Consider the following 11,308-nt stretch of genomic DNA (forward strand, 5'->3'; position numbering starts at 1 on the left):
GGTGGGGGCTGATGAAGGGATCGAGCAAAAAAGACAAAGAACTCATGGACACAGACAACAGTGTGGTGACTGAGGGGAAGAAGGTGGGGAGTGGAGGTGGAAGAGGGTATAAGGGTTATAAATGGTTATGGAAAAATACAATAAATAAACTTAAAAATAAAAATATACAAATCATTTGAATCAATAATTTCACTAATAAGAATCTATCCTGAAAATATAACTAGAACACCAAAGATTCCTAAATAAATTTCATTCAAACTTCGGTATATGATAGTGATCACTTAGAACAAACTAAACATCCAACAATAAGAGGAAGGTTAAATAAGTGATACACACAATAGAATCATAGACAGTCATTATAAGCATGTTTTTCAAGTCTAATGACATGGGTGGAATATTCCAGTTATAATATGAAATGAAAAAAGGAGAATACAAGTTGTATATACAGTATGATTTAAATTACATTAAAATAATCCCTTGCAGAGGAAAAAAATACAAAATGGAAATGTACTAAAATGTCTGTTTGTGGGTGATGAGATTGTGGATGAGTTTGTTTTTCTGTTTATAGGTGATAGGATAATAGGTCGGTTATTAATTGCTTTTTGTTTTCTTAGCATCAGCAAAACTGGACAATACCTAGTGCCTTAGAAATCGCCACCCAGGGAAGATCCAAGAATAAAGATACCAAGAGAAATGCTCCAAGTAACAGACAGACATGGTCAGAAATGATCAAACAGAACTTTTCTCCCTCCCGCGACCTTCAGGTTGAGGAGGCAATAGAACCACCTCAAAAAGAGGGTGGAAATCCCAGAGCAGAGGGAACCCAGAACTCACCATGGGGACGAGGGAGGAGAATGGGTGCACGGGTAGCACAGGGAGACATCACATCACACGGAGAAGTCCCCTGAGCAGCAGGTGGCACCAGAGCAGTGGTAGGCCACAGCTGCAGGGTTGTCTAGGTGGATGGGCTTGAAGGCAGCTTCATGAAGTCCCCTGCACTGTGGGTGGGCACAGCAGCTACATTTTCCCAGCTACAGTTTAAGGAGTGGGTAGCACCTAGATGAGAGAGGCCTGCAGTCTAGCAAGGGTCACTGCTGAGATTAGGGTACCCCTGATTGGGGATGCAGGAGGACTTTTTGTCTGGGGGTGAGATGCGGCAAGCAGGACCTGGCTCATGAGTGGACATGCCAGGTGGATGGGACTAAGGACAAATGAGACAGATGATGCCAGCACAGGACCTTGCAGCCTCACTAGGCAAAGGAGAACCCCTTTCTGCCCTTGACGGAAGTGGTATTTGTCTAAGTCGCCCCACTCCCCACTCAGGCTTGCTCTTAACCCGAGGAGAGAAGAAGTATGAGGGGCAAACAGTCCTTGGTGGGACTTGGTTTCAACCCAAGTGGCTGTGAAAACAGCTTACCTGGAAGCAGCTAAATTTTCACAAAAGAGTGCTGAGTCACAAATTCAAATGTGTTGTAGAAAATGAAGTTATGCTCTGGCTGGTGTAGCTCAGTGGATTGAGCATGGGCTGTGAACCAAAGTGTCGCAGGTTCGATTCCCAGTCAGGCCACATGCCTGGGTTGCAGGCCATGGCCCCCAGCAACTGCACATTGATGTTTCTCTCTCTCTTTCTTTCTCCCTCACTTCCCTCTCTAAAATATAAATAAATAAAATCTTTAAAAAAAAGAAAAAGAAAATGAAGTTATAGTTTATACAGTTGAGCTTATAACACATGAAATATTCACTCCCTGAACATAGTTTTTGTGATTTTCACATTTAATTACTAATGGTCACATTTTATATTAGAAAATTAATTTTTAAAAAGCAAAAACAAATAAAAACAAAACAATACAAAAATAACCCAAAAGAAAGAAAAGCATAGCCTCCACAAAAAGTTGCCCATGAGTCAAGACCCTGAAGAAAATGGGGCATAAGGCTGATGGAAAGTCACCCCTGGTTCTGAGGGTCATCTTCCTAGGGGCCCAGAGCTTGTTTTGTGTCTCTAAGAGCCAGGACCCCCTGTCAGAGAGAACCTGGAACCCTGACCACAGTTTCTGTCATTAGGATTCTGTGTTAGTGTAGGAGCAGCTGGGGGTAAATGTGGAACTTGCCCTTCTAGCTACTTCCTGTGCCCCATCACACTCCCCCATCACCCTCCCTCCCCCAGTAAATCGATATTAGTAAGCTCCCCTCTAGAAGGCCCCCTCTTTTTTTAAAACCCAGTTTCATTCTCTGAAGCAATAGCAAACAACAGAGCAAATCCACCCCCACATAACGATGACCTCTAAATGTTTGAAGAACATATTGGTCTTCATGTAGGGCTTCCTTGCTCCAGGTTAAACCAAGCCAGGTCCTCATACAATATTTTCCAAGCCTCTTCTATCCTGGCTGCCCTCCTTAGAAGTTACACCTGGGATTGTCGAGGGCCACTTTAAAGGCAGTGCCTGGAACTAACACTGTGGCCCTGTGCTCTGGCCAGAAAGCCTTTAACTGTGCTAAGTCTTTAGAGAACATTTAGGAGGCATTTGTGTTGTCTGCTGCCCCTGTGGTGTCTCCGCTGCAGTGGGGGGAGCTCAAACTCAGAGCTTTGCCAAGTGAACGGCTGTTAGCCCAGCCACCCTGCCTACCCCCTACCCGCTCTGTTGCTCTTGCATACTTGCTGGGGGCTTGAGCTGCAGGTGGCACAGGGCCATTGGTGCCAATCACACCCGCCACCCAGGAGATCCAGGCAGTGCTGTCTGTGCTGTCACTGACAGGGCCCTGGCAGTGAGGTCTGGAGTCAAGTGGGTGAGGGAATACAGAGTGCTGTATTGCTCTGCTAGCCACGGCCCTCCCTGGCTCTGCTGAGGGACTCCCCTGGTCTCACCTCTATTCCCTGCTTTAGGCAGAAACATCTCTCTTCTTTCCTCCAAGAATCTTACCTAAGATCTAAGCATCTCCCATAGCCCTCCCTTCTCACTCTAGGTCATCTGTACCTTTGCTATATCTGTAGGCCTTGTCCTCCCTCTAGGATCCCTTTTGGAGGAGATAACCCTCCCTGACATTACATGATTTTATCAATTTTCCACACATCCCCCTTTTTACCCTCACAGACTCCATGGTGTGCTCAGATCACAACAGAAGGCTCTCACTCTGCTGCCAAACCGCAGCACTCAACAGTCCACCTCACCTCCGTGCACACCTCATCCTCCCCTCAACCTCCTCTCACTGCTGCTGGGACCATGTTCCCAGCCAACTTTAGAGCATCTCCCCCACCTCATTCTCAGAAGCATTGATTTGGCAGCTTTCTTGGGGGCCAGCAATGTCCTAACCTGTTTGCTTTTCCAGGGCTCATGTTTGCAGGAGTTCTCTTGGAACCACAACAAAAATCATCCCACACCCTTATGCAATTCCTCTGGGAGGCTTCAGCAGATAAATAAAGCCCTTGGCCTCTCCATTGGTCTACCTTTCCCAGCAGAGCACCTGAGTTACTCCTGAAGTCTCCAGCACCTGCCCACCTTCCAGGGCCTCTCTGGAGCAGCCATGAAGTTCCTCATTCTGGTCCTCTGCCTTGCTCAGCTCTGGGGCTGCCACGCTGCCCCACCTGGCCTAGGTTTGGCCTATAGAGAACTGAATTGTGATGACCCAGAAACAGAGCAAGCAGCTTTGGCGGCCGTGGACTACATAAATAAGCGCAGTAGTCGAGGCTACAAGCACACCTTGAACCAGATTGACAAAGTGAAAGTGTGGCCTCGGGTAAGTGAACCTGCTGCGTATGAGCTAAAAGAACCTGTTTGTGGAGCTTAACTGGGTGTCTCAAAAGATCACATCTGCCAGCACAAATGAAACTGCACAGGGATAAACTCTGATTTCTTCCCAGGAGGGAGGGAGGGAGGGAGCAAGTGGAGGGCAAAAGAGGACACCCCCTGATCTGTATTCAGGAATCACAAGGAAAGTGCTGGGGGGTGGGGAAGATTTGCAGGAGAAGAAAAGGATATTTTGAAGATCAAAGGGAGAAGGTGTGGCTTGCTAGAAAAACCTGGGTGCAAGAGACTGGATTCTAGTTGCCTAATTATCACTGATTGGAAATCACTTATCTTTGCTTCTGTTTCTCTGGATGAAGACTGAAAGTGAATGAAAATAGCATTTGACAATTTACCTACCACATGCCAGGCCCTTTCACATGTATTATCTCCTTAACTCCTCCCATCCCCCAGGCCTGTGTGAAAGGTATTGTCTTTATCTTACAGAAGAGGAAACCAAGGATCTGACAAATTGCAGTTTGTTTTTTTTTCCCCCCAAGTTCATATAATTAGTAAGCACTGGTCTGGGATTTGATTCCAAACCTCTGTTCCTTCCTCTATACAAGCTGCCTCTCAGATCTCACAGCCCAGAGAGAAATCTTGGCATCAATAAGGTTTACTTCCTCACAATGCTGAACAAGAAACCAATGCAGACAGTGACAATAAAGATCAAGGTAAAAAATATGCCTAGGAGATCAGTTGAGACATTTGGAGAGGTGGGGAAAAGGCACTGGTCTGACTATTTTGAAATTAGATTGTACATCTGATGAGGAATAATTCAGCAAATGTTGATTAAGTCTTTCTGTGGGCAAGAACCAGTGTCAGATGCTGTATTAGGTTGAGCCATATGAAACTGCCATTTTTCTACATTAAAAGCAGTCAAATAGTGGCATTTTAATGACTCAACCCAATACAAAAGTGAGAAATGACATAGTGCCCACAATGGCTTACAGTCTAGAAAGGCAAATAAGATAAACATCAGCAGGATGTCCAGACTGACTAACATCTGATTTCATAATGGGATAAAATATCTAAAATCAGGATAGTCGGGATGGATATGAGGAGCTCTGCAACTAGTCTGAAGTCCAGAGAAAACACGGATTCAGGGGGAATAACACACAATGTGCACGTGTGAGGAAAAGGTGATGAACAGAGGTTGTGGTTTTCACTAACGGCAGAGCTTGAGAATTACTTTCCTGGAGAAACCCAGGGGTGTGCAGCTTCTATTCCCTGCAGCTCTGAGTGTTTTCAGGAAGTTAACTTGGGCACACCTACACATCATACAACACAGCTTTCTCCAGGAGAGGAGATTCTGAGGCTTCGGGTACTAGTGAATAAGGCAGAACAGATATGATAGGGAAGAAGAACTAGGGTGAAATGAAAAAAGGCACACTTATACCTTCTTGATTTTCCAGGCTTTGAAGAAAGGATACAGAAATGGGTGAACTGGCAAGAACAATTCCAAAGAGTTTTACAACCTCTCCTATCACTGCCTCCCCCAGAACTCCTAGCCTGTCTATGCTAGGGACTTAGAACACAGCTTCCTGTGTCAGAGAGGTGCGCTTCTTCCCCCTTACCACCAGCAGAGGGCAGTAGAGAGCAGCGACTCTGCATCATGCATTTACAAACCAACAAACCTAAGGACTTTTCCTTTAGGAAGGAAAAGGAAATGGAGAAGGAAGGAATGTAGATGATGAGAGGGAAGAAAAAAAGAAGCTGATGGAGGGATGGAGAAGATAAAATAGATATTAGGAGTAGAATAGTAAGATATTATTCTACAGTATCTTACTTCACTGCTTAACTGAGAAAAATCCAAAGCTGACTTTTTCAAAGCTGCTTGAAGGGCAAAATTTTCAAAATTAAATCAATGTCAGCACTCACTTTTAGCCTCCAAATAGAGCTCGGAGTGATGACTGTGGTTCCATCAACCCATCCATGCCCATTCCTCCTTCTTCGAGCACCTGCCCAGCCAGCAGGGGAGGACCAGGAGGCCCTGTTGGGGTCCAGTCCACAGGGCAGGTCAGAGCTGGATGGAGTTGCAGACTCACAGTAGAAATGGCTTCCTTCACCTCTCCAACAGGGGGTGGGGTTAAGCCCAACGAGGGCTTGCACTTTGACCTGATCATCAGGAACAGGACAATAGGCTGCTTACCTCTTCCTTCTATGTCTCCACAGCGGCCAGTGGGAGAAGTGTTTGAGCTTGAAATAGACACACTGGAAACCACCTGCCATGTACTGGACCCCACCCCTGTGGCCAATTGCTCTGTGAGGCAGCTGACAGAGCATGTGAGTGGCATTCTGAGGGTGATTGTGGGGGGCGGGGCGGTGACCCAGCCATTTCCATCATGGTTCTGCAGAGAGCATGCCCATTTATCCAGCTGCCAAGCTGGCCCTCATGGCCAGCCAGTGTGCATTTTCTAAAATTGCCATTTGAAGCTTCCTTCCTTAAGGCTGATCTTTTGCAACAGTTCAACTTGCTTATTGTAGCCCTCCCACAACCAGATTGGAATGGGCCATATCATCCAGTGAAGGTGATTTTGTGAGGCTCACTTTTGACAACCATGCCTGAGGGACCCACCCCTCCTGGGGGTGAGAAGCGAAGGGTCAGCTCTCCTCCAGGGCCCTCACTGTGGGTTTATTTCTCCAGGCTGTGGAAGGAGATTGTGATTTCCGTGTGCTGAAACAGGATGGCCAGTTTTTCGTGTTGTTTGCAAAATGTCATTCCAGTCCAGGTAGAGATGATTCTTCTTGTTTTGTTTGACCTTGTAGAGAGAGTGAGGAAGGAACCTGCATTGTTATCTACATGAGCAGTTCTAGACCCTTTGATGGTGAGGAAAAGAAGAAACCAAATTTCCTGGGTTCTGGGATTTTAAAACTGTTTTAGGAAGCTGTTTTCATTGGAGGTGAAAATTGCCCTTGTAGAGAGAGAGGGACTCCTGCAGGAATGTCAGCATGACACCTGAAGGTTTAGTGAGAAGCAGAGAAAACGCCTGAAGCCATTTGGATCATGTCTTAGCCCTTTCTAAATAAGCAGAGCTGGGGTGGACACCACAGAGAATTACAGCCTATCCATTTCTTCTCTCTGTGCGAAGACTCTGCAGAGGACGTGCTAAAAGTGTGCCCAGACTGTGCCCTGCTGGCTCCGCTTAATGACACCAGGGTGGTGCACGCTGTAGAGGCTGCACTGACAGCTTTCAATGCGGGTAATGATGGCTCCTACTTTCAGCTCCTGGAAGTTACCCGGGCTCAACTTGTGGTAAGACTGAGACCTTTTGACAAATCGGGCAGTTTGGTGGCCCCTGGGGAAGGCACATGATGAAGGAGCAGTGAGGGACAGAGCAGGTGCAGGGGTAGCCATGGGAAGGCAAGGAGGGTGATGGGAAAAAAGGGGAAAAGAGTAGTGGGGGATGGGAGGACCCTGAGTGTCACGTGGACCCAAAGAACCCTCAGTGCCTCCTCCATGCTGAGCCACTCTAACATAAACAGCCAGTCACTGCCTGTCCCCAATTCCTCAGTTCTAGTTAATGCCAGGGCTCACTGTTCAGTGGGTAGGAATTCCCACATTACCCAGAAGGACTCACTGAAAATTCATGGGTCTCCACATCCTTATCAGCCATCACCACTGACCATCGACAGCACTTGCATAATTGATACTTATAAAGGTGGGAGCCTACTCACACAGATAGGCATATAATGGCAGGATCCCAAAATGCCTTTTGAATTACTGAAAAAAATCTAATTGTGCTATGGATAGTTAAGCATATTTGAGTGCAAAAAAATTCTAATATTTAGGAAAAATGGTATTCTGGATACCAGCCATGGCATACTTGGAAATGTACTGTATAGGTGGTAATTCTATTAGCCAGAATGTGCACTTCTTAGAGCACGCCCACCCCCACACTGTACCAAATAACAGAAATTTGATTATTTTAAGTGTCCATATACTTCTTAAGAACTAAAAAAAAGAAAAGCATAAATATCTTCTATATTCTCATTTCTATTTTTCATTTGATACTACTTGATACAATTGGTGGGAGAGGTATTAATTAATCTCTACTTTCCTGTCCCTTGGAGTAAACTTGGGTCTCAAAGTGCAGCCCCAAGGGAAAAGGCTGGGTATGGGAAGCTGGGTTCTCACTTGAATCAGCATAAGGTTGGTTTCTGGGCTCCTGCTTCCTATTTGAAAACTCACTCTGCCCTGAATGATGGGCAGTGGTTACCTGCACCTCCTTTAAGGGATACCCACCCTTAACCTCTATGTACAAGCACTTCAGAACATGAGGCCACAGCAACCACTCCATGCAACCCATCCAGGCCATGTTTTCTAGCCACTCACTGTGGTGCTTCTTGTAGTGTGCAATGCCATGGCCCTGGCTACTTTTCTCCAGCCTCTTCTTCTCTGCCTTTTTCATGCTGTCATGTTGCCTCATGAACATTTTCATTTATTTTCATCAGCCTCTTCCACCTTCAACCTACGTGGAGTTTGCAGTGGCTGCCACTGACTGTGTTGCTAAAGAGGTCACAGACCCAGCCAAATGTAACTTGCTGGCAGAAAAGGTGAGTGGACCAGGCTCTGAGATGGCAATGCTGGTCATAGAACAGAGCATCCTTAGAGCAAGCTAGTATCTTCTGGCTGTGGAAAGGAGATCACTGTGTAAAATACCCACTCCCTGTGGGGCTGCGTCACACCAGGCCCTCCTCTAGGATGTTATCTTTTCCCTTTAAGAGCTGTCCCCGAATCATCTCACCTGCTGGAGTCCCCTGGAGTTAGGAAAAACAAACTGTTTCTAACTAAGTCAAGTCATGCCCTGTTGCTGGGGCTGTGAAGTCCAGATTTGCTAGATATACTTCTGATATGAAATTTTTCAAGCCCTTGAGCCAATAATGTCCACTTCTAGAATTTAGCCCAAAGAGATCATCAGAGACATTTGACAAAAATATACCTATATACACATGAAACTAATGCAAAATAATACTGAAGGTAATTGGCCCTGACTGGTGTAGATCAGTTGACTGGGCATTGTCCCAAAAAATTAAAGGTCACCAGTATGATTCCCAGTCAGGGCACATGCCTGGGTTGAAGGTTCAGTCTCCTATCAGGGTGTGTAAGAGAGGCAACCAATCGATGTTTCTCTCACACATCAATGTTTCTCTCTTTCTCTTTCTCTCTCCCTTCCCCTCTTTCTAAGAATAAATAAATAAAATCTAAAAAAGTATTGAAATAAATTGAAAAGTAAAATAAAAAATAAAAAGAAAAAATAAAATAGTTTCATAATTTAAAAACACATCTATAAAGATGATTTACCACAGATACAAATGACCCCCAAAAGATCTGAATGTCTAACAAGGGAGAGTCATTGAATAAAATATGGCACATCAGTGAATAGAAAATTATACAGACACTAAAAATCATGTTTTCAAGGAATAATGAATGATATGAAAAAATGCTCTCATATTATAGCAAGTGAAAAACACAGAATACAAAATGGTATAGTCACAATGATTTCAATTTTTAAGTGATATTTAACAGTGTTTTAAAATAAGAAAGAAAGACGCGGTTGTTAATGGAAGCTCCCCTGAGTTACCACCATTTGGGGGATTATGCATGATTTTTTCCACTCTCAAAGCATTTCTGTAACTTTCCACATTCTATAAAGAATTATATTTTCTATATCCTCTGTAAGCAGACACTATAAACTTTAGAAAAAAACATTTGAAAAAAGGAATTAAGAATTTAAGTTTTTTTTCCCCTTTGATGTGTTGGGTTATCAGTGAAACTGGGGGGAGAAATCCACTTATTGAACCACTTCAACTAATTCCTGTCTTTCTGTGGCAGCAATATGGCTTCTGTAAGGCGACCTTCAATGAGAAGGCTGTTGGGGATGCTGCTGAAGTGACCTGTACAGTGTTCAAAACACAGGTAATGGCATCAGGGATACACTTGCCCTTATCTTCAGAAATCAAAGACCCCTTGACATGTAGGTAGCGTGTTCATAATCACAGGGCATTTGCTGCCCTGCCCCTCTGAGCCCCACAGTGATAAGTAGCACTGGGTTGTGTAGAACCATCAACAAATGGAAGGGTATTTCAGCCATTCCTTCCCTTCCTGTGAGCCAGTGCCCACAGGGTAGAACCATCATAGTAAGTAGTTGAAAAGGCCACTTTTTTATTTTCGGGGAGTGGGAATGGTTTTCTGTGCTGCAGAGACCAGATAGCCAGATCTGCCCAGCAGCTCCTAGTGGCTGCAGGTGTAGATGACAAAGTGGGTGACAAGGCTGGTAAAGGTTAGCCATCAAGTGGGGTGCTTTTGCTCGTGCGACATGTGTGAGTCCATAGTCCCCAAGACAATTGGTGAGAAGGGGCTACCATAAGCCCTCCCCTCAGCTCTGATGACAATCCTTTGCTCCTAGGTTGTCCTTTTTTTCCCCCCTGATTCCTTGCAAATAAAAATTATTATTGAGAGAGAATTGGGTGTGGTTCTACCCAGAAGCATGGGTGGCTTTGTCTAGGAGGAGAAAGATAGCTTGCTAACCTAAGGAAATGGTTCTCTCTCTAGCCTATGTTGCTGCAGCCTCAGTCAGAGACCAATACACCCACCACTGGGGTGGCCACAGCTATGCCTATACCCCCTTCAGCTAACCTGCCAGCAGCTGCCATGGTGGTGGGACCCCTGGTGGTGGCAGCTCCCCCGCCATCTGCACCAGTGAACCGGGCACACTATGACCTTCGCAACACCTTCGGGGGTGTGGCCTCAGTGGAGTCAGCCTCAGGAGAAGCATTCCAAGTGGGGAAAGCACACACGGCAGTAGAGCCTGGCATGGCTGCTGCTACCCGGCCACTGGTCCGCCCTTGCCCCGGGAGAATCAGACACTTCAAGATCTAGATGAAGGTCAGCGATGAGAAGGATTGGCAAAAAGAACATAGCCACCATTTTGTCCAAGTCTAAGTAGGGGTAGGGACCTTATCTGCTATCAAAGCAAGTGGTACATGTGGTTTAGATTAATATCAAGCCTCGAATCTCAACTTCTCTTCATTCTACAGAAAACAGATGCAGAGGGGGTGGCAGTTATGTTTGATAAAAGGCATAAAGCCAGCCACTCAATTGTCATTGTTTTGATGCTAAACCACCACCACTGTTCTCTGCCTTCTTTGACCTCACAAAAACAACGAGAACTGTGATTTTGACAGGTGCTCTTGCCAAGCTTATATCTGCTTGTTAATAAAAGTATCTGAAGGACCTTCCTTAATAAAGAAGGTTCTAAGCTGAAATGTGGTCACATTCATTGCCTACTTCTTCCAACCTCAGGTGTGTGGACTATCTTCCCAACAGCCATGCCACAAGTGTCCCTAAGCAAAGTCAAAGTGTAAATAGAGACAAAATAGAATGAAAAGCTGCAACATTACTATACACAGCAAAAAGTGAGACTAGAATTTGCTCAAAAACCATAGGATATGCCCATTTCCTCACGAGAAAATAATTCTTTTCATAAAGGTCAAAATTAGTGCTAAAGGAAGACCAAGTGCCTGAA

General features: G+C 45.2%; 1 protein-coding gene across 1 annotated transcript; it reads left to right on the forward strand.

Moving 5' to 3' along the window:
- Positions 1–3,430: 3,430 nt before the first annotated feature.
- Positions 3,431–11,048, forward strand: AHSG (alpha 2-HS glycoprotein). Its single transcript, XM_045851198.1, has 7 exons — positions 3,431–3,732; positions 5,955–6,065; positions 6,427–6,511; positions 6,872–7,035; positions 8,235–8,336; positions 9,616–9,699; positions 10,336–11,048. The coding sequence occupies exons 1-7, from the start codon at positions 3,520–3,522 to the stop codon at positions 10,660–10,662; spliced, it is 1,086 nt and encodes a 361-aa protein (XP_045707154.1). The 5' UTR covers positions 3,431–3,519; the 3' UTR covers positions 10,663–11,048.
- The last annotated feature ends 260 nt before the right edge of the window (positions 11,049–11,308 follow it).

The sequence above is a fragment of the Phyllostomus hastatus genome, unplaced genomic scaffold, assembly GCF_019186645.2.
Source record: "Phyllostomus hastatus isolate PE091 unplaced genomic scaffold, TTU_PhHast_1.1 phas_contig_86, whole genome shotgun sequence".
Classification (NCBI taxonomy): Eukaryota; Metazoa; Chordata; class Mammalia; order Chiroptera; family Phyllostomidae; genus Phyllostomus; species Phyllostomus hastatus.